The sequence below is a fragment of the Ursus arctos genome, unplaced genomic scaffold (genome assembly GCF_023065955.2).
Source record: "Ursus arctos isolate Adak ecotype North America unplaced genomic scaffold, UrsArc2.0 scaffold_5, whole genome shotgun sequence".
NCBI lineage: Eukaryota > Metazoa > Chordata > Mammalia > Carnivora > Ursidae > Ursus > Ursus arctos.
In genome coordinates, this window is record NW_026623067.1 from 53,485,734 (window position 1) to 53,509,626 (window position 23,893).

The following is a 23,893-nucleotide window of genomic DNA, read 5'->3' on the forward strand; positions in this document are numbered from 1 at the left end:
AATTATTTATTTGACACACACACACACACACACACACACAGACACACAGAGCACAAGCAGGGGGAGCGGGAGTGGGAGAAGTAGGCTCCCCACCGAGCTGGGAGTCCATTCGGGGCTCGATCCCAGGACCGAGCCAAAAGCAGCCGCCTAACCGACCAAGCCACCCAGGCGCCCCTGTAACTTTTATGTGCCCTTGTCTAACAGTGTCTGGAACGTAAGGCTCAATAAATATTAGTATCTGCGGAAGTGATCCATTCAATGACAAGTTATAGACAACGATCGCAGAGCCTTCATCTTACTCCTTTCTTAATTCAATCAGAACTTAACGTTTGTTTTCTAAATTTCCTTTTTTTTTTTTTTTTTTTTAAATTAGGACGCCTGCCAATGTTTTCAATAGTTGGGGCGGGGGAGCGGCCTACCCGTGATCACGACGCGCTATAGTTCGGTCAAGCATTAATCTGTGATGCCGGAGAGCCATTCCTCCTTCCCAACCCCGCACCAGCAGGCCAGGCCTCTTGGTTCCCCAGTTCTACGCAGATTTAAGAACGGAAAGAGCTAGGTCTCTTACGTTTTGAGGAGAACAGAAATTTGATTCAGTTGAAGCGGGGGAAAAAATCGATAAAAATCCTGACGGGGAGAAGTCTGACTGGAGCTACGGCTCCGAGACCCGGGAGTCCTAGGCTACAGCCTCCGCCTACTCGCCGGGTTGCCGAGGCGACGCTTCCGGCAGGCGCGCGCAGCCCTGGGAGCAGGGGAGTTGTGGAATGGGCGGCTAGACCTGCCCGCCGCCGTGAATTCGCCAGCGGGAGCGCGCTCGCGGCCGCGCGTGCTTCGCTTTCCCGGCTCCGTCGCTGACGCGTCGTAGACGTTGGTGAGCGGAGACAGCAGCAGCGGGTCGGGATGAACAGCGGTGGCGGCTTCGGTTTGGCTCTAGGCTTCGGCCTTACCCCTACGGCGGTGATTCAGGTGACCAATCTGTCGTCGGCGGTGACCAGCGAGCAGATGCGGACGCTTTTTTCCTTCCTAGGAGAAATCGAGGAGCTGCGGCTTTACCCCCCAGAGTAAGTGCTCGAGCTCGGCTGGGGGAGGGGCGCGGGCGCCATAGAGACCTCGGGCACCGAGGCGTGGGGGAGAGCGCGGACGGGGGCGCGCGGTGCCCGTCATGTGACCGCCCGGGCTTACCTTGGTGCCCATGTTTGATTAGGGCACCCGGGCGCGGGGCTCCGAGGTCCTGCTCTCCTTGTTAGTTAGACTGCGGGGGTTAACCTCTGCACCGAGCCCTTAGAATTTAGAGAAGTTGTTTTTTTCGTGCATCCCCGATTTGTGGTCTCCGTCGGGTCTTCGTATTCAGTGCCTCCCCCTTTTCCTTTTTCTTCCCGAACTTAAGATGGCCGCAGGTGGGCCCGGAATAGTCCTCATGGCAAACGCCTGTTAGCGTTTTTGCAATGTGAAAATCGCAGAGACCGCGCCGGGGAAACCGTCCACTTGTTAGGGCCTTAGTGTCAGGCCCTTGTTACTGATGAGAAAGCCTGCGGCTCGTGACAGGTTGGAATTAGGGCTGTATTTGTTGCCCAGGGCGGTGTTCACAAATTTAGCATCTTCTTGGTTAATCTGACCGAGCCCATCCATGTTGTTAAAGATCATGCCTATTCGCCCTTTTGGCAGCGGATTAAAATTTCCGCTTTGAAGGTCACACTGTCCTAAGCCTTTCATAAAAAGTATTAGTCGGTGCAGGATTATCCCTGCTGTATGCTTTAAAAGTCTGTCTCTATTTAAAAGTCTCCAGCTCGCGGCCACTTCCCAAGTACTGTATTTTGAAGTAAGATTTCCCTTGTATAGTACTATCTACTCAAAATTTGTAAGGGATGTGGGTTGTTCACATTATTACACGCACTTTTTTTTTAAAGGGTAGAGCTTAAAATCTCAGTATTTTGTTCATTGTGTCAATATCCTTTGAAGGAAGGGCTAGTAGTTGGCAGGATTTCTTTCCTTCAAAAAAAAAAAAAAAACCTGTATTTGACTTTTTGGTTTATTTCATGATGATGCATGTAGACCTATTTTTCTTTCGGTTTCTATCTGTAAGTATATCGCATTGCCACGGCATAGATATTGGTAAAAGTTGGTATCTGGATGTTTAAATTTTACTTCTTAAAGTTTTTTTCCCTCTCCTTTTTGTTTTTAAATATTTAATGTATATGAAAAAGTTGCAAGAATAGCACCCACGTTTCCCTCACCTGTATTCCTTCTTTGCCAGTTGAGTTCTTTCTGTCTCCCCCTCTAGCTGTCTACACCCTCTGCACTTAAACTCTTTCTTCCCATCTTTTTCAAAGTAGTTGCAGACACCATGACTTTATTCCTTAACATTTAAGTATGTATCTCTTCTAGAACAGGTACAATGTCCTACATTACCACAATACTATTAACACGTTTAAGAAATTTAACATCGGTAAGGTATAACAAGTAGTTCATACTTAAATTTTCCCAGTTATTATAATCATGTGTTTTTTCCTTTCCTTTTTTGGTCTAGGATATAATCAGAAACCACCCATTTTATTTGGTTGTTACCTCCTTTAATCCAGAACAGTCCCCTGTCACCTTTTTAAAAATCTATCGTGACATTCACATTTTGTCTTGTAGTATGTTTTGTACAATGATTCTTAATCTGGGCTATTATAAATTGTTTCTACATGATAAGATTCAGATAATACATTTTTGTCAAGAATACTTCATAAGTGCATGCATATACATATTTATTGACCAGCCACAGCATTTATAGTTTGAATATGTTATTTAACTTTTGAAAATGCTTTCTGCTATCTCCTCATTTCGGCATTCAGAACTTTTTTTTTTTTAAGAATTGAAAAGTGTTTGGAAGAGTGCTATACCCTTAAGAATTGAAATCAAGCAGTAAAATATTTTGCACATTAACTTTTGTAAACTAACGTTGCTTTCAAGGTTGTGGTAATAAGGTGTCTCATAGGTAGAAGAAATATGTCACAGAATATTCAGCGCCAACATATTACCACTTTCATAGTTAAAACCAGGGTATGGGTGGCTGTATGCTACCAGTTATTATCTGACACAGTAATGGGCTGGTTTTTGAAATCAGATGTTAATTACTTGGACTTTAAAAGTCAAAGAGAATAAAAAGCTATTTATTTAAGGATGGTGGAGTTAGTGTGTCACAAACTAATACATTTTGCAAAATTGTAACATAAACAGAGCACATATGGGCCCTGCAGAATTCTTAATCAGTTTTTCCTTAAGTGTAATCCCTTATTACTGTTTTTCAAAAATATTGCCATGCTTTACTAACAGCGTGTTTTCTGCTCTGTAATGAAGTTGTCATAACCTGATTTTTATACTAAAGATGTATTTGCAAATTTGAGCTGAAATGGATAACAGTGCAGTAGTAGTAGTTGCATTGAAGATAGAAAACTGTTTTGCAGTGTCTCGGAACTTTATGTATTTTATGATTAATGTTTGGAAGCTGAGTTGAATTTCATTTGTTTTAAATTTGGAAATAAATTTCTTTAAAAGAGTGTGTGGGGGGTGGGTAGCGCAATCGTTAAGCGTCTGCCTTCGGCTCAGGGCGTGATCCCGGCGTGCTGGAATCGAGTCCCACATCGGGCTCCTCCGCTGGGAGCCTGCTTCTTCCTCTCCCACTCCCTTGCTGTGTTCCCTCTCTCACTGGCTGTCTCTGTGTCACATAAATAAATAAAATCTTAAAAAAATAATAAAATAAAAGTGTGAAAACAATTTCTCATTAACCTTTTAAGAATTCATTTGCTAATATGAAAATTCACATTTTAAACTTAACTCTTGGAATGAGGCTGTGATTCAGTTTCTTCTTAAACATCAGTAATTAGTGTGAACATTCATTATATATGTTAAAAAAATTTTTTTTAAGATTTTATTTGACAGAGAGACAGTGAGGGAGGGAACACAAGCAGGGGGAGTGGGAGAGGGAAAAGGCGGCCTCCCGCTGAACAGGGAGCCTGATGGGGGCTCCATCCCAGGACTCTGGGATCATGACCTGAGCTGAAGGCAGACGGTTAATGACTGAGCCACCCAGGCTCCCCATGTTAAAAATTCTTAATTGTGCTCTTTTTTTGTGTGCCGGATGATAAATACCCAGAATTTTTGTTTTCACTTGTTTCACGACAAATGAAGACCATGTCATGAAATCCTTTTGACGGCAGTAAGAAACTTTTGTAGTTTTCTAGTCACTTTTTTTTTTAGGTGAACTGTACATACAGAAAAGTTTGGGTAAAAATACAGCTTGGTGAATTTCCGCAAAGTGAACACACCTGTGAAATCAGTACCCACATCGGGCTTATCTGCACCGTAGCATTTTCCCAGTGTCCCCTTTCAAGTGACTAAACCCCGAAGGGTAATCCGGTCCTGATTTCTAACAGCATTTGTCACATTAACACCTGTGTTGATTTTTTTGCTTGCTGGTTTTCTTCACTTCTCTGGTCTTCAAAAGTATTAATAAGCAAGGAAAAATGTGTCAACTAATTTATTTAGTTAAAAAAACTAATAGACCCAATATAGCAATTTTATGAGAAATACAGAAAAAGAAACACCACTTAACGATCCTCTCTCCATTTCCATATATTTGCCTGCAGTCCTTTTTATATGTGCTTATTTTAATGTAGTAAAATCAAAGGATTTATACACTGATGGTGAACTTTTTTCATTCAATGTGTAATAAGTATTTTTTCATATTTGTCTTATTTATAGTAATAACATTTAAAAGGCTGTAATTATGTACTAAGTGTGTTTTTCAAATTCTGTCATTGGCTATATTGGTTCCTTTGTTTTGGTGTTTTAAGTCAGTGGATTTTAGCTGAAAACATTTGAAAATGTATCTTTGATTGTTTGCATTGATGGGAGTGCCGTCTGGCATTTGGTGGGCAAGTGTCAGTAATTCATAAGATCTTAACATAAGGAAAAATTGTGCCATCCAAAGTACACTAGAGTCCTGCTGAGAAGCCCTGTTATAAAGTATGTGTCAGTTAATATTTTTATACATAAGTTTGTGTACTTTGTCCATGCTTTGGATTTTATCCTTTTTGATCCTACAATAAAAGACTGGATATATTAGTACCACTTGACTTTTTAAAAAAGATTGTACTGTGCCATCACCATGTTTAATGAAAAACAAAATAACCAAATAGGGCCTAGAAAATTTAACTGATGCTCAAAAAGTTGGTTCTGTAATTTCTGTATTAAACTCCTAGTCGGAAATTCTGATTTTTTTGGAAAAACTATTCTAGAAAGTTTTATATTTGAAAAAAGAAAATTTGATTCAACAAATGAGGTGGAAGTAAAATTTGCTATATTTGGCTACTGCTGCTTTCCTTAGAAGCATTTGGAATATGCAACACCCTTTTAAAAATTAAAACTCTAGGTCAAAATTACACTTAAATATGATAATTCTATTTAACTTAAAAAAGTAAATCTATTTAAAAGTTTAGATGTATTAGAACGAAAGCCGTAAATATAAAATTTGGAAACAATGATTTATAAATAAATACACATTTGTTGAGAAATTCATTTTCTGTATTTAGGCTTGCCACTGTACTGTATTTTAGATTGTAATGTTCATAATAAAATAGTGTTAAATGTAAGTTGATCTCTATCCTGTATCTTAAGAAAGGTAATTGGAGATGAAGATAAAGAAAATTCTTTAGAGCAGTGGTATAGCTATGCCTAGTGTCCACACGCCTATGGTAATGCTTGGTCTGCACAGATCAGCCTTTTCTTAACCAGTTCTGGACTTCTCAAATCTTGGTAGTCTATTATAACATGAAGTTGCTTTACCATCCAGTCTCATATTTCCTTTTCCTCTAGATGTTTTAAATTTGAAATGATGTGGGTTTAAGTAGGGGTATTGCAAAATGTGTTTTTAGTTTTCAAAGGTGATTATTTACGTTTCCATTCTTGCACAAAAGTATCTGTCCATTTAGGGAGTGTAGTTTCAGTGGCGGTTTGTTAGGCTCTTGAAGATTTCAGTGCTAAAAGAGAGTATACTTGTAATTGCTAGGGCTTTAGTAGCTCATTGTAATTACAGGGTGTTTTCAGAGGGGGTTGCTGGTTGCAAAAGACAGAAACAGCGCTATCCAATTTAGCTCAAGAAGAGATAAAATTATTAAGAAGATGGATATTTTCCTAAATTGAAATAAAGACTGTAGTACAAATAGGCCTCATGGGAACTGGGACTGGAAACCAGAAAGATAATCAGCATTGAAGGCGACTATCTGCCTTTTCTCAGAGGCTTTATTGTCTGCTCAGTTTGTTTCCCTGTATCTGCTCTATTTTCTTTGCAGACTTATTTTGGACTCAGTGTTTTGGCGTCTGGCCCAAGCCCTGAGTCTAAGTGACTTTTCAGCCCAAGAGAGAGAATCTGATTGTTTAAGTTGATTTGATCAAACCACCCAAATTATACGTTGTTGGTTAGCCAGTAAAATAGGTCCTTATGTCATGTGGCAAATCAATTGTGTCTAGAGGCTTCCAAAATCTGTTGAGGGTTTCACTTAAGAAAACTGATAAGGCTGTGCTAAAAGTGTATAGAATGTCCTGGTAGCACATAGAGGAGAGGTACTTAATCACTTTGCTATCTTTAAGTAGCTTTCCAGAAGACTTGGAAACTTGAGTCTTGAAGAAAAGTGAAATTACCACTCAAAAAGGGAGGTAGGATATCATAGGCAAATGGAAAAACATGTAGAAAGATGGCCCAAATATTCAGAATGTGTTCTGGAAACCACAAGTATTTCTAATGCTTGGATTTTGGGGAGCATTTAGATGATCAAGCAAGAGCAGAAGGGTGTCTTTGAGAAAACTGAAGCAGTGGAATGACATGACAAAATTTACAGTTTTGAAGGATCACTCTGGCAGCTTTTGTGAAAGACCATTTTTAAGGAATTGGGATTGGAGTCACTGTGATTGGTTAGGAGCCATTGTAATAATCTGGGTGAGAAATGATGAGGGCGTGAATTAAGATCTGATAGAATGATAAAAGAATTAATGTGACAAATATTTGGGATGTAGTCTTCACAGGATTAAATGACCAATTGGATGAAGAGGGAAGGGTCAAGGATGGAAATACCCCCGAATCTTACTAGTTTTGTAAAAACAGATAATTTCTTATGCTAAGCTTGTGGAGTAGGGAACTCTGCTCATTGTGGTCACTCACTTTAGGAAGAAGCCAGTGTAACAGCCACCCATTTCTCAAATGTTGCTGGTCACTGTGGCAGAGGAAAAGAGCCAAGCAATGACCCTTTAAAGCTCCTGAATATCAGTTCTGCTCATAATTAGTTGGCCAAAACAAATTGCTTGGGCACACCTGACTTCAAAGAACAAAGAAATGGAATTTTACCGCATAGCCAGAAGAAATTTGGAAGTATTCAGTGAATGGTACTAATGATGGTTACATTTAATGACTCTCAGATTTATGACTTGAGTAATATGGTAGTATTTTTAACTGAGGGATGAAATATAGGACAGAGACCAGGATTGGTGAGGAAGAAGGATGATGAATTTATTTTAGACTCAGTAACTTTTTGGGGTGGGCCTTGTGACCATCAAGGTATAATATTCCAGCAGACACTTGGATCTGGGAGTCTAAAGCTCAAGAGAGGCCTAAATTGGAGATTTGGTAATGTAAAGGTGAGTTAAGTGTGGATACGACTGTTTTTACCTCAGTGACAAATTCATAAAGTGCTTGACTTAGATACTTGTGTGGGGAGGTGAGGAGTAGGCATTATTGAAGTGGGCCTGTTGAGGCCTGAATTGGATAGCCTTAGGCAGGAGTGAATTGAGTTGGGTTGGGTGAGAAAGAGGTAATTTCATTTTGTCAACTTTTATTAGCCTGACTAGTTATGGTAATAATAATGTAAATAGTTTCAAGTTCTAAATACTAATATGTTTTGGTAATAGCATAAATATTTATGTTTAATGATTATCAAGATGGAGTTGTTGCTTTATGTGAAGACTGTTATTTTAAAAATGGCTAATATTTGGAATTGCTCATTAAATAGTACATTAAAATACTTTTAAAATTATTATTTTTTTCTTTTTTTGAGAGAGAGAGGGAGAGGGAGGGAGAGAATCTCAAGCAGGCTTCATGTCTAGTGCGGATCCTGACGTGGGGCTCAGTCTCACAACCCTGAGATCATGACCTGAGCACAAATCAAGAGTTGGACACTTAACCGACTGAACCACCAAGGCACCCCTAAAATGCTTTTAAAATTCTTGATTAGTTGAGTGATTCAGATTGTACGAGATTTGAATTTAGATAGACTTTAAGTCTCACCTTTGCTATTTACTAGGGCTAGGATTATGGTCAACTTTATTGACTGATTTGTAAACTAAATTATTGTTACTGCATAAGGCAAAGATGATATTTTTCAGATGAACTCACTTTTTTCTTAGTGTGAAAAATCAGTGCTTTAAAGGAGTTTATGTGTTCTTTATTAGGTATATATTTAGTTTGGGTATTTTTTTTTTCTTGCTAAAGACAATTTTATACTTTAATTGAAAATAATCTTGGACAGATTGAAAAAATGATCAGTGAATATAGTATATTTTCCAGTCTAACAAAATAGATTCATATTCTGGAAAAACTGCTTTCATCTGTTCTGTGTGGTTTTTTTTTTACTATATATAGGCCTACCTAGATTAAGCTGAATCTGGTACGATTTAGAAGAGTATGCTCTTTTCCATATAAAATACGTAAAATTTTGTTTGTAAAATCTTTAGTCTGGAAAATCACAATGCTGCCTAGCTTGAAGCAGTCTCTAGTACATGTGAAAGACCTTAATTTTTAATTCTGTGTTATCTATATGGAAGACTCTGGCGAAGTTTTTAGTGATCTAAAACCTGGGGAGTCACATCAGGAAGGGTTGAAAGTGGTTACAAAATTTGAAGTCATGAGGATTGGGACTTTAATAAAATTTTGCTTATAGATGATAGACTGGTTGAACATTTTTGAGTTAAATCTGCTTTTTTCCCATTTCACTGCTATTAAGAACTCATCAATTTACGTTTCCAGTTTTTACAAGTAAGAGTATAGGCCTTCCTAGATTGCTGTCAACTTTTGCAGGTAAATCACCATGAAAAGACTTAAGTTTTGCTTGGCCCAGCCACTCTGGAAAACAGTATGAAGGTTTCTCAAGAAGTTAAAACTAGAACTACTCTTCCACCCAGCAATTGCACTACTAGGTATTTACCCAAAGAATACAAAAATACTAAGTCAAAGGGATACATGCACTCCAAAGTTCATAGCCAAAATGTGAAAACAGCCCAAGTGTCCATTGACTGGATAAAGAAGATGTGTATAAATACAATGGAATATTACTCAGCCATAAGAAAATGAAATCTTGCCATTTGCAATGGCATCGATGGAGTTTAGTATTTTACTACACACGATAAGTCAGAGAAAGACAAATACCATATGATGTCGCTCGTGAAATTTTAAGAAACAGAACAAATGACCAAATGGGGGGGGAGAAAGAGGGAGGAAAACCAAGAAACAGACTCTTAATTACAGGGAACAAACATGGTAACTAACTGGAATTTAAAAACTTGAAAATGTAAAACTTTTTTTTATGTTAATGATCCTTAGCAATAAAAATTATTGTCTTGATTATGTAAGATTATATAAAGATCTAAGAAAGAAATTTCAGATGAAAATGACAAAACCAACCAAATGTTTATTAGTCCAATTGTTGTTCTTTTTATCTTGCAGCAACGCACCTCTTGCTTTTTCTTCCAAAGTATGTTATGTTAAGTTTCGTGACCCATCAAGTGTTGGCGTGGCCCAGCATCTAACTAACACGGTTTTTATTGACAGAGCTCTGATAGTTGTACCTTGTGCAGAAGGTTGGTATCTCATGTGTTTTTTTCTATTATTTTAATCTGTGTCCTGTGTGTTACTACCTTTGGCTTTCCTAGAAATTGGTAGGTAGGTAGTACACTCTGTGTGTGTGTGTGTGTGTAAGAATGAAATTTGGAGAAGGAAAGAATTTTTATGTAATTATAAAATATAATGGTTAATTTATTACTTATGTATGCTTGAGATTTAATAGCCAAACATTTAAAAAAAATCATGAATTACTTCTTGTTTGCTTTGGCTTTCTATAGTCAACTTGCAAGTTGTAAACAAAGCTTTCTGAAATTAAAATATTTAATTGGTAGGGGAAATTATTTTAAATGTATAAATAAGTGAGCCTTTGCCCCTGTGTATACAATATTAATGATCTCACATAAATAAAAACTGCATTTTGCCAAATTGGGGTTAAGTGGTATTTATGTTTATAAGAAAAATACTCATAATTTAATCTCTAAAGTATCCTCCTAAGGTAGTTCACCTTGTCATTGAGACCATTATTGCATATTCATTGTGATTGCTATGCAACTGGAATTTATTTTTTTCTTTTAATGACTTGCTTTTCTTGGGGGGGTGGCATGGGTAATTGAAGAAAAATCATGGAAAGTAATTTTCCAAAGTTTCCATCAAGGAAATAGTTGTTGAAGGGAACAAGGCCAAAAACCTTATAGCTATTAAATAAATTTAAGACTTAACCTGCTTTAAGAGGTAATTATTACTAATACTTATTTTTTTTAGTTATTTCTGTTTACAGAGCCATTCACATATAATAGGCTGTTCTGAATTTGACAGTTCTGGTGTGTAGTTTACTTTTATTTAGGGTACACGCTGTGGCGTGTGTACATGGGTTTTAGAATAGGTTATTACAATTTAAATGTCCTTAAAATATGTTTTCCCTGCTGGATGGTGGTAACTGTTTTACAACGTAAAAAATTTACCTGGAACAACTTAAGGAGCTTTCATATGTAATGTTTTAAAGCCTCTTTTAAAAACTGGGCTAATATTAAAATAACTTGATATGTGGTACACAGTGCTGCACTTTCAAAGTTTGATGCTTATTTCAGAATGCCTATTCTGGGATGTCAAAAACATTATAGTTAGATACAGTAGGTACCATTCTTTTGGTTTTGAAGTCCCAGAATAGGACATTCTGGATTTTTTTTTCAGATGAATTTGAAAGTATTTTTCCCATGCCTGGGGGTTAGAACGGAGTAGGTAAAATAAAAAAGGATTAAAGTTAATTATTTGCTGAATCTGTCCTTATCTATTGATCTGTAAGGGGACAGTGAGTCCAGAATTGGAGAGCAAGGTGAGAAAAGAGCTGGTAAATGGTTTAGTTCTGCATACCAAGTTCATACCAGTTTCACACCAGGTAAACTGCATGGGAAAAAAGAAATCAGAAGGTTTATTAAATGGGAATATTAAATCACATCAGAAAACTATGCCACCAACAGTGAAGGATCTTGTATTATGTTAGCTCATTACTGAATTGGAAGGAAGAATTTTTATCATTGTTGCTTTGTTGGAACCTTGGTATATTTCCATAGAATTTTTCATATATTTGAGAAGCCCAAACTGTGATTTGTCATAAGTGTTCAAGGTTATGGGCATGTAAAGGTTCTCTTTTTTGTCTGTTTTACTTAATAGAGCTTAATAAATACACATTTATTATAATAGCTCTCGAATATTTTTAATATTGCCATTTTGAGACAGTTTCTCTGGTTTTGAACATGAAAATTTAAGTACATTTTTATTGAAGTTTAGTTTTAAGTAAGTATTTTAGAACACTGATAAAATATTTGGTCTTAGAGAAACATTCAGATACACATTTTTCATTAGTTTAACTAAATACCACCGAATAACCTTATAGAATCTGAGGAATGTTACAGTGAGCTGTTGAACTGATTATGCACTGCAAGCAAAGTAGTCATGTGTTCTACTGAAAAAGATAGCAAAGTGGGTTTGAAATAAACCAAAGGAAAGAGTTCCAGTGGAGTAAGTTCTGTTAGAGGAGATGGGGTGCTGTAAGCATTCTTCTATTTACTTCACTGGTTGCATTCTTTCTTTGATGTTATAGAAACAGCATTGTGAAAGAAATGAGAAAAACATAGAAACAGTTTTAAGAAAAGTTTTTTCATTTTCTTTCAGTGTGCTGTTTTTGTAATGCAGTTTTATAACAAGATCCTAAGCTCTATAAGTAATGTTTGATGTGTAAGAGTTTCGTACGTATTAAGCATTAGCTATTGTTAATAAAACATGCCATTTCAAAATAAAATATGCTTTCATTATACTTGTCCAGATATGACCTCTTTTTGTTGTTGCGTGCATCTCAGATTTCTTTTTTTATAAATGTTAACACTTAGAAAAAGATAAGGTCAAACATAACAAGGGTGTCAAGCCTAATCATCAGTCATAACTTTATGTCCACATTTTCTGGTAGATGGATTTTGACTATTAATTTGGTTTTGTATGTTTTCTCTATGTGATATTTGTGCATTATTAGATGACTAGACTGGCCAAGGCAGACCTGTTACACTTGCCTGAGTTAGGCATTGTTTGCCATGCCACTAAACCTGCCGTCAAGTGAAACCTTCATTGGGGAAATGAGATCGGAGTCTGAACCGCAGAAGATGGACGCCCTGTCTCTGTTTTTTATTGTTTTACTTTAATTTCATTTCTTTTTCTTTATTTTGTCCCTTTTTTTGTTTTTGTTTTTGTTTTTGTTTTGTTAAATCTCTTTCACTTTAACTTGTGAGCTGGTTTTCCAGTTCTTTGTAAATGGTATTCCATTAAGGGTTCATAACATTGCTTTGCAGATTATGTTGGAAGATGATTAGCAGAGCTCAATCTTAGAGTGAAATAAATTTTCATAGTAAACTAGGATACAGTGTTGTGAAGCTCAGCGTGAGTCTTAATTGGTGTTTATAGACTGCACAGTACATTTTGTTCTGGAAACACTAAAACACTGATAGAATTCTTAGGAACATTTTCTGACGTTGCAACGTTTTTTCAATTTTTCTCCAAAATCTACATCTTTCATAAAAACCAACTGTTAGCTTCTAATTTTCATCCTTCCCCCTTAGAATTTTAGGCATACAGAATCCTCAAGGAAAAGTAATTTCTTAGAATAATCCAGGGGTAGAGGACAAGCAGAGACATTCACTTTTTTGAGTTATTTACTATAGATAATAACTTACTTCCTTGGCTTACAAAGACTTTTACTTGCCTGTGTGGGGAATGGATATTTGAGAAACTGGTTGAAAACTTACTTGGTGTGTGTATTTCTCTGCTTGAATTTTTTGAAATATTTTCAGGTATTACTAGCTTCTGAATGGATTCTGAGGTTAGGACTAGCATTTTAATTTTAATACTCTGAGAGATGTTTTTCCTCTCAGTCGTCTTTGAGGAGTATGGTTTGGGAAAAATGCTGAATGCTTGTTTGTTTTATGTTTTTGTATATACTCTGGTAGTATTTGGAGGGTAAATTTGATAGAATTCTATCTTGGGAGTTAAGCAATGGAACTTTTTTCTTTAAAGTATCTTTAATGGTAATTAGAATAAGAAAAAAATGTGCTTACAGTTAGACTTAATGTTTATAATAGTTTATTACTACTGTGAGAGGCTTTGAGAGTCAGACAACCTATTGATATATTTTTTAAGCCAAAAGTGGAAGTGTAATGTTAAGTATTCATCTTTTTGCCTGTGTTGAATACTTTTTATTTTGTGTAGTCTTTCTACACTGTCTTTTATGGGCAGTTTTGCTTATTTATTTGACAAGTAATCTTAAATTGGGGGCATTAATAAATTGAAACTCTTAGTTTTTTGGGTGCATAAATTAGGGTGACAAAGCATAAGATTTACATAACAGGACCTCAGTCGATTTGTCAAGATGTGTTCAGGTTTTATAAGCATTATAAATAATACCTATTTATAACAGATAAAATGGGTCTGGTAGCAGTCTAAATAGCTTAGTATATATAGGTGGGTATACAGATACATGTGTTAATATCAGTAACTAATAAATAAAAAAAATTGTTATTTGATGTCTTCAGTAAGGCCTACCTACCTTTTATTTATGCATGTTAAAAAATCTGTGCTTGTGCAGAATTAACACTGAAATAATAAAATAACTGTTTTTGAAATTAGTAAATTAATGTAGACTTAGATGTTGCAAAATTTAGGAAAAAGTAGACATTTGTTAAAGCTAATCAAATGTAATTTTTCTGTTCCTATCAATAAGGTGTGACCATTATTTAAAGCAAAATTTAAAAGCTGTCTTGAATTCCATCCATGTTTAGAGGTATATCCAGATAATATTGTTTAGAGATTTATCCCTCCACATCTGGTTGTTTTAAGTAGAATTTGTACTTCTAAAATCCAGCATGGTGCTTTTGAAAACTTACTCCATATGCTGTTTCCAATTTAGTGTAACTTTGTACACTGTGTTTTAAATTATTTTTTGAGGACTCCATAATGGAAATGTATAGCCAACTACCACGTAACTATAAGTAGTACTTTTAAAATAGATACATGTAATGAACTTTTTAAGAAATAATTTTAACGGGGGCAGTAAGAGAGGACACAAAAGGAAAATGTGTGAAAGTTGCAGTTCGTATCAAAGTTAATTGATTAGAGTTTAGTAATTAAATATGGCAAATTGATGAACTTTAGAGTAAATTTTTCATTTTTTAGTTGTAGGGATTTTTTTTTTCTTTTCAGTGTCTAAGATTATTTTAGTGTTACTGTCATTTTTATTAGGCAATTAAGATGTTTATAAGCAAGACATTTAGGCCTTAACCATCCCTCTTCAGATAAGTATACGTAAATTGTATACATAAAAGTCAGAACTTTAAGAAGTTTTCTGAGACAGAACTTTTTTTCGTTAGTGATTCTCAAAAATTTTAGTAGTTTCCCAAGGCATATTCTTTGGAATTGGATTCTTTTAGGCATCTCTGATCTAGTTGGTGAGATGTCTTTTTAACTGGATGGGTGTAGGCTTCCTTTTAAATTGAAGCTGATTGCATGGAGTAGGCTTTTGTTTTTTTCTGTCTACTTGAAATTGAATGGAATTTATTGGAAGGTTATCAAAAGTGTTTGCATCACCAGTAGGTAGTTTTAGTAACCAGGATAGGGGCACTCATTAAGGAACAAATTTCAATTCGCACATATTTGTTTTTTCTTTTTCTTTTTTTTGACTAATTTGGTTATTTGCCATTTCTGGGGATTAAACTTTAAAAAATGTTCTTCTTTTCTGTATCTGATGTTCTGTGTGCTATTAGTGATGCAGCCAACACGAACGGTTGTCATGTGTAACACAACTTTCGATCACCGCGAAAACACCGTCCTGGGAAAGCGTCCATGCTTGATATCGTTTGGTTCATGAACATTAAGTTTCCAGTACAGGTGACCCATAGCTCAAAGTGTTAAATAATTGTCTACATTATTCAATTTTTAAAATAATATTCCATTAATGAGATTGTTAGTCTTTGAAGTTTTGCTCACTTTTATTTTTCCTAGTAGAGCAGGATAAAAGGAAAGACTTAAGTTCTTATTTATTTCTTTGTACAGATCTGATAGATTGATTCATTTATTATTATTATTTTTTAAGTGCAAGGGTAATTGTAAAATCATAGTGTAAAGTTTGTGTGGTGTTTCTGCTTTCCATAATGTTTGGAACTTGCCTCTGCAGGTAAAATTCCAGAGGAATCCAAAGCTCTCTCTTTATTGGCTCCTGCTCCAACCATGACAAGTCTAATGCCTGGTGCAGGCTTGCTTCCCATACCGACCCCAAATCCCTTGACTACAGTAAGTAGTACACACCCTCATCTGAAAGAGATTTATGTTGAATTGTGTAATGATTTGAAAAAGAGCTTAGAAAATTATTTCTATTTTGAATCTTTTTTTTTTTTTAATGAAAAGGATTCAAAATGTCTACTTAATTTTTCTACTTAATGTCTACTTAATTTTTCCCCCCACGTCATCACTGACTTAAACTGACTTTTGGAATTACTTCTGAAGTAGTTGGGCATTCGTTTAAATTTGAGAACTAAAATAGATTATTCGTTAGAGAATCAGTTATTGAAACTCAACATTTTAGATCATATGGGGAATTGAAAAATCTAGGTAACTATATTTCCCAGTTCAAGAGGATTACATCTACTAAAGTAAAATAAAATAAAATGATCCACAGCTTTGTAATGGGAAAAGATATCTCAGAGAAACATTTGTCTGGTACTGAGAAAATGTAACAAGGTAAAAACGTGGTAAAAATATTTTTTCATTAACTACGTACAATTAAATAGGAATTTGATGCCTCCTTTGTGATTTCTAAGAGGGGTTAGAAAAGATTTTGCTCTTACTGGGCTCTTGTCCTATTTATTTTAAAGAAGGGTCATTTTTCTTCAAAAATGAATGTAAGACAAAATATAAACCTCACCTTACTTGCAAGTTGTAGCTTAGCTTTGTGGTATTGGATTATTAGGGAGAGAACTAATATTAGCTTTATGATAGTAGTTAATTTGAATACTTTTTTTCTTTGTATTTTTCAAGATTTTATTTCTAAACACCGAGTATGGTGCTTGAACTCACAGCCCTGAGATCAAGAGTTGCATGCTCTACCAACTGAGCCAGCCATGCCCTCTGCCCCACCTTTTTTTAATTAAAAAAATTTTTTTTAAAAGATTTTGTTTATTTATTTGAGAGAAAGAGCATGGGGGGGGTGGTCAGAGGGAGAAGCAGACTCCCTGCTAAGCAGGGAACCTGATGCAGTACTCAATCCTGGGACTCCAGGATCATGACCTGAGCTGAAGGCAGTTGCCCAAACAGCTGAGCCACACAGGCACCCCCCCCCCTTTTTTTAAAGTAAATTCTAGCCCCACTGTGGGGCTTGAGCTCACCTGGAGATTAAAGGTCTCAGGCTCTACTGACTAAGCCAGCCAGGCGCCCCTTTGATGGTAGTTAATTTACCAAAGTTATAAAAGTGGTCTATGAAACTTTGAAGTGTAAAATTGTAGCTCTTTTTTTAACATGATATTGTACTGCTAGAGACCTGCATTGTGATCACTGGTGGGAAAACGCTTTCTATTTTTAATTTTTTTTTGGTTAGGGGAGTGTTTTATTCATGTATGTATGTATGTTTGTATGGGGGAGGGCAGAAGGGGGGAGGGGCAGAGGGAGAGAGAATCTTAAGCAGGTTCCACACCCAGCGTGATGCCTAGCATAGGGCTTGATCTCACAACCCCAAGATGATGACCTGAGCCCAAATCAAGAGTTGGACACTTAACTGACTGAACCATACAGATTATCCTCCTTTTATTTTAAAGATATTTAAATAAAATATTTTATTTCAAAATATTTATTTTAGAGAGAGAAAGAGTGTAAGTGGGGGGAGGGGCAGAGGAAGAGAGAGAATCCCAAGTGGACTCCAAGCTGAGTGAGGAGCCCTGAGACAGGTCTCAATCTCATGATTCTGAGATCATGACCTGAGCCGAATGAGCCACCCAGGCATCCCAGGAAAATACTTTTAATTTGACATCTGATCGTTTTGAGTTAAGCTTTTTAGAAATTCTCTAGAAAATTTTATTTTGGTTATGTTCTGGTATAATTTAACATGTTAATTCCTGGATCACTCTCTTTTTTTCAGAAAGTATTGTTTTGCTATCTTCTTTGAGGGGAAATGGTTTTCTCTAAATTCAGCTGTAGACATGTATTATTTTGAAATTTAATTTATAAAGAACAATTTTAATTAGAAAACGGGACAGGTTGGCCCATTGTGACTTGATTCCTGCTTACCTCTCTGACCTTTTTCCTACCTGTTTTCCTGGTGTACTCTACTTTAGCCATACTGGCTTTGTTGTTTTTTAGACGTTCCAAGCATTTTTTTGCTTTAGGGCTTTTGTACTTACTCATCCTTTGCCTAGAACATTTCATTTTCAGGGAGGCCATGGTTTCTATGTCAGAAGGCAAAAGTGTTATATCAGGAGCTTAGGTCGTCTTTAACCCATTGAAGACCAAAAGAGTAATTAAATACTTAGGTTTCTTACCAGGGCTAGAAAGTAGACTAATCAATCAAAAGAAGGGTAATTGTATTGTTACAGAGCATCTGCATTCAATAGAACTTTCTGCTATGCTGAAAATGTCTGTATCTGCACTATTGAGTGTGGTAGCCACTGGCACCGTGTGCCTATTGAGCACTTGAAATGTGTCCCTGAATTTTAATTAAAATTCACATAGCTGTATGGGATTAGTGACTACCAAATTAAATAGTATAGGTATAGCAGAATGGTATAGTAAAAAGAAGAGACAGGAAAAAGTTTCTAAAAAGTAGCTGAATGATCTTTTAAGTTTGAGAAGCAGCAAAGGGGTTGGATTAGATGATTTGGAAAAGCCCATTCCGTGTGTGTGTGTGTGTGTGTGTGTGTGTGTGTATGTGTGTGTATGTATAGTGTACCAGTGGAGAAAATTTGCAGGTCAGAGGGATTGGCAACCAGTGGAGAAAATTTGCAGGTCAGAGTGATTGACAACTGGGAGTACCTGGAAAGGCTTGTTGAATGCTTTAAATCCATGCAAAACTAATAAATAATGAGTCATATTTGTGATTTAACTTAATGGTATGTAATAATTTTCTTGCACAGTAAAAAAAAAATAAATGTAGTGACCTTCAAACATCTGTGTACCTTATACCATAGAAGATAAGGTGTGAGGGGCGCCTGGGTGGCACAGCGGTTAAGCGTCTGCCTTCGGCTCAGGGCGTGATCCTGGCGGTCCGGGATCGAGCCCCACATCAGGCTCCTCCGCTGGAAGCCTGCTTCTTCCTCTCCCACTCCCCCTGCTTGTGTTCCCTCCCTCGCTGGCTCTCTCTCTCTATCAAATAAATAAATAAAATCTTAAAAAAAAGAAAAAAAGAAGATAAGGTGTGGGGGGGAAAAGGAGCGTCAATACGTAAGCAAACTATGGAGACAAACTAGGCTCAGAGGGTGGTAGCCTTGCTTCATAGACCACTCACCCATTTTTGAATTAAGACATTTCATACAACTTTATGATAACTTGAAGCAGTGATGCTGTGCAACAAATCTAAGATCCCACAGATTGTAGTAAGTACTATGAAGAAAACAGTGATGTGGTAGAGAGTAAGTGAAGCTTCATATATAAAGTCAGGGAAAGTCTTTTGGAGGGGATGGGTGACCTGATGCTTGAAGGATTTGGCTGGCAGAAGCTGAGGAAGAGTTTTTTGGCAGAAGGAATGCCAAGCAAAAGCCCTCAGGTGGGAAAAACTTGTGTCTTCGAGGTACAGAATGACAGTATAGTTGATGCTTAGGAAATGGGGCTGGTGGTAGTGTTTTGAGATATTGGAGGGATAGGTAGTGTACTGATTATAGGGCTTTTGTGCCATGGAAAGGAATTTGAATCTTATTCAAAAGGTAAATAGAAGCCATTGATTAGCTTTAAGCAACGTGTAAGACATAATTTGACATTTTAAAAAGACCATACACAGGCCTCTGTGGCAAGTGTAAGTGATGCTTGTTTCATCAACTTATGTTTTCATCTTTAGGAAGTGTTTTTACATAGAATTTGTTCAATATTAGTTTTGTAACATATAATTAGTGCTCAAACTTTACTTTCTTTTTTGGACAGGAAGAGTAGGGGAAAAGGGAGGGGTTGGAAAGGGCAGAGAAAGAATGTTAAGCAGGCTCCATGCCCAGCGCAGAGCCTGATGGGGAGCTCTGTCTCACAATCCTGAGCTGAAATAAAGAGTCCGATGCTTAACTGACTGGGCCACCCAGGTGCCCCAGTGCTCAAAATTTTCTTTTTTTTTTTTTTAAAGATTTTATTTATTTATTCGACAGAGATAGAGACAGCCAGCGAGAGAGGAAACACAAGCAGGGGGAGTGGGAGAGGAAGAAGCAGGCTCATAGTGGAGGAGCCTGATGTGGGGCTCGATCCCAGAACGCCGGGATCAAGCCCTGAGCCGAAGGCAGACGCTTAACCACTGTGCCACCCAGGCGCCCCTCAAAATTTTCTTAAATCACATAAATGGAAATGAAAGTGGTAGTTTTTTTTCCCCTTGGATTGTCTTCTCATTAATTCTGTAAAGTCTTCTATTTTCAAATGTTGAGATCTTCTATCTTTCCTAGTTTAAGTTCACATTAAAAACATACTCCTTAATGCTTGAACTAAAAACTGAATTTAGTAATGTTATGAAAAGTCATTCAAAGGTTTTGTCCTGTTCCCGTCAAAGTATATGTAAGTTCAGTTTTTCAGGTTTCTTTTCTTAGGTAAACTTTGTCCCTGTTTCAGTTTTAGTCCGTGCATAGTAGTACCTTGCTTTTACCACTTAGTACCGGAGTAGCTTTGGGAAAATTACTTAACTTCTGTAAGTCTTGTTCTTTATCTGTGAAATTGGCATTGATATTCATACAGCAACTTTATAGGACATAACTGCTGTGAATAATGAGAATTGACTGTTCATTTTTAGTTTCAAGTTTGAAAGTAGTTAAAATACCCAGATAGTTAAGAATTATGTTGTATTTCTAACTACATGCAGAACTACTGTGACCTCCTTCTCAATAATTCAGACATCTACCTGGCTTAAAGTTAGTACTCCCTAGTCACCTTCCATTTTGTTGAGTTGATCGTTTTCTTTTTTAAGGTTAAAGAATAGTAATCTTTGATACTAACAGAAAATATGTGTTCTTTCTTTCTTTCTTTTTTTTTTTTTTTAATTTATAGTTGGGTGTTTCCCTTAGCAGTTTGGGAGCTATACCAGCAGCAGCACTAGACCCCAACATTGCAACACTGGGAGAGATACCACAGCCACCACTTATGGGAAATGTGGATCCTTCCAAAATTGATGAAATTAGGAGAACAGTCTATGTTGGCAATTTGAATTCCCAGGTAACTAATTTAAGAAAAAACTGGGCGATAGGACCTCTTACTCTTTCCCCCTCCTTCAAAGTGATAGTGACTGATAAAGTAATGTTTACCTAATTTTTTAAAAAAGAATATACTTTATTAAAGCATGACTTTGTTTCTTCAGACAACAACAGCTGATCAACTACTTGAATTTTTTAAACAAGTTGGAGAAGTGAAGTTTGTGCGGATGGCAGGTGATGAGACTCAGCCAACTCGGTTTGCTTTTGTGGAATTTGCAGACCAAAATTCTGTACCAAGGGCCCTTGCTTTTAATGGAGTTATGTTTGGAGACAGGCCACTGAAGTAAGAAACCCTAAACAAAGAAATTTTAATGATTTTGGAAAAACTTAAAGTATTTCTGATGTAATTAAGGCTTTTTTTTTTTTCTTTTTAATAGTAATTGGCAATTTGTGGAAAGGAAGACTTTGTGTTAAGTATAAATGAAATACATGAGTTACTTACTATTTTAGCCTTTAAAGTTGTATTTGAAAACATATTTTCTATTTTATAAGATCTAATTTGATATTAACAATATTTACATACCCTATATAATGATTTTAGGTCTTTTCCCATAAGCTCTAATAAAGCACGTTGGGCTTGCATTATGAGTAGACTAATGGATGATTGAACATACAAGATGGACTTAGAGTAATACTGTAATAAGAATTTTGGTAAATCTAAAATCACAGAAGGAAAATAATATTAAGTATCCAGAAGTGTTTTAAATCATACATTTTGAGTTTTAATATTTTCTCATATCCTTTTTTGCAAAATGAAAAATTGTTATGGACTTTACATACTCAAGACCAGAAATTCTGTTTCTTGCAGATTATTGAGGCAGCAGTTTTATCTGAATTTCATAGGTAATTGCCTTAGTTATACAGCTTGATCAGGATTTAGCTATGAAAGGATAAAATATCTCTTATTAGTGAATGCTTGTCTTCTCAGTGTGAAGGGGGTAAAGTGAGACTCACCAGATTCATTTATGTGCATTAGAGAAACCACTTCTTACCTAGTAGGGAGGAGTTTTATCAGGTGCCTCCCATATTTGAAGCTATATCTGACTCACCATGGTCCAGGGTTGATTAAAATTGTGCACATATACAGCCTCTCCTGCATTCTCCCAGCGTGTACAGATTTCAACGAAAACTTAGAATTCAAGATGAGAAATGATGCATTTTTATATTGGTGTCAGCATTTTAATTGATTATAATTCTAAGTTGTGTGGAAAAGCACTTGTCCTGGTATATTCAAGTTGTTAAAGAGTCAGCTAGGGTTCAGTTTTTCTTTCTTCTTTCCTTGCTTTTGGCTCTGTTAGCAAGAGATAAAGATGGGTGGTAATGAGATTAATCATGGTTTTGATTATTCTGTATTTAGCTGTATCATTCTTAATGTGCTTTCGAGATGTCCTCAGATTTATAAATAAGTGTATCATAAACATTTGTTTCATGTTTTGTAAAATATGGTGTGTATTTGTGATATGCTAATATTTTTAATTTAGAATTAATCACTCCAACAATGCAATAGTAAAACCCCCTGAGATGACACCTCAGGCTGCAGCTAAGGAGTTAGAAGAAGTAATGAAGCGAGTACGAGAGGCTCAGTCCTTTATCTCAGCAGCCATTGAACCAGGTAAGGCCACAGTGTTGTTACATAGGTCACAGTTTAAGATCATAGAACTGTAGAACTGGAAGGAATTTTAGAAATTATCTTGTTTAGTCTCTTCGTTTTACAAACAAGAAGACTGAAACTCGAGAAAGAGTAAGTGACTTACTAGTGTCAGAGGTCAAAGAACTGGTTAGCACACATGTTGTGTTTTCCCATGATACTGAATTGAGGCACATTAGCTTCAGTTAATCAGTTCTTTATGTTTTTGTAGCAAAGTCAGTGCTCACGCTGATTGGCTTAAAGCAAAGTATACATGTTATTGTGAGGCTGAAAATCAGAATAAATATAAAAAATGTTATGATCAAGCAGGTTCACTTTCCTTCTAAGTTTTCATTTTAAAAAAGGAAAGAGAGCCCGTGATCGGCAAAATACAAAGACTGTTGAGCAAGGTAAAGGAACACCTATTCAGATTTCTGTGTTGCTTACTGAAAGTTAAAAATCCAATCTCAAAATGTGTAGGTGGTTTACAGTTGAGCAAATTTACTACATTAGCACTCAGAATTTAAGCTTCACTGCTAGCAAAATAAATGGAGAGAAGATTTAAAATCACTGTCATAGGAATTACAGACGTGTTATAATCGTACATTATGGCAGCAACAAAATATTACGAACAGCTGTTTATAATCATCTGGTTTATATGTACTGCTGCAGGGTGGCTGCACTCAACGAGTTTATGCAATGACTTTCTTGGATGTTTCTGAAGGATAATTGCACAGGAGGAGGATGTACAGAGAGTAGGCCCCTTGCACTATATGTGGTACATTCCACTTGTGCCTGATTATTAACTGGGATCTTTAATTGTTCTGAGCTTACACTGCAAAGTGGTTTTTTCCTCCCAGAGTCTGGAAAGAGCAATGAAAGAAAAGGCGGTCGATCTCGTTCCCACACTCGTTCAAAATCCAGGTCTAGCTCAAAATCCCATTCTAGACGAAAAAGGTCACAGTCAAAACACAGGTGAGAATTTCTGCTATCATATTTAAAATTTTTTTGGTCTTGTATTTAAAATAGTTAAGATTTTCTTAGTTTTTGTTTACAGAGTTTAGAAACTTCAGCAGAGTTCCCCAGGAATTATGCTTATCATTAAATGTTGCTTTAATTATAATAATGTAGTTAAGAATGAAATTTTATCTAACTAATATATAATTTTTATTATCTCAATTTTCAGTTATAGTAGATGGTTTTCTATCTTAAGGTCTCTGTTGCTGATTCTTCTAAGAATAAACTAGTCTTTATACAACTGGCAGAAACTTTTCATTCTTTTTCTTGAAGCCAAGTGAGGTGCTTTAAATCTTTGGTATTCTTAATGGTAAGAGCCTCCTGCACCCACTTTGGGACCTGAAACACAGCAGTAACTGCAGCTTTAGCTCCAGCTATTGTATTATGCTTAAGCTCTGTTTGTGTTCTGTTTATCTTACTTTG

General features: G+C 36.3%; 1 protein-coding gene and 1 long non-coding RNA gene across 6 annotated transcripts in view; one reads left to right on the forward strand and one right to left on the reverse strand.

Annotated features, from left to right (window-relative positions):
* The window catches only part of LOC113255274 (uncharacterized), a 28,274-nt gene extending 27,490 nt beyond the window's left edge, over window positions 1-784 (reverse strand). For both annotated transcript variants that reach the window (XR_008957580.1, XR_003316232.4), the window contains exon 1: window positions 569-784. This is a non-coding gene — a long non-coding RNA (uncharacterized LOC113255274). The remainder of the gene's footprint in view (window positions 1-568) is intronic.
* A 116-nt stretch (window positions 785-900) lies between these two features.
* SREK1 (splicing regulatory glutamic acid and lysine rich protein 1) overlaps window positions 901-23,893 on the forward strand; it is a 43,887-nt gene continuing 20,894 nt past the window's right edge. For 2 of the 4 annotated variants that reach the window (XM_026498869.4, XM_026498870.4), the window contains exons 1-7: window positions 901-1,061; window positions 9,755-9,888; window positions 15,585-15,700; window positions 20,624-20,788; window positions 20,931-21,109; window positions 22,308-22,438; window positions 23,314-23,428. In XM_026498869.4, the coding sequence (XP_026354654.2) occupies window positions 901-1,061; window positions 9,755-9,888; window positions 15,585-15,700; window positions 20,624-20,788; window positions 20,931-21,109; window positions 22,308-22,438; window positions 23,314-23,428 (1,001 nt within the window). Of the gene's footprint in view, window positions 1,062-9,754; window positions 9,889-9,919; window positions 15,299-15,584; window positions 15,701-20,623; window positions 20,789-20,930; window positions 21,110-22,307; window positions 22,439-23,313; window positions 23,429-23,893 lie in introns of those variants that run through there. The other 2 variants (XM_057307307.1, XM_057307308.1) reach the window with 2 other exon arrangements.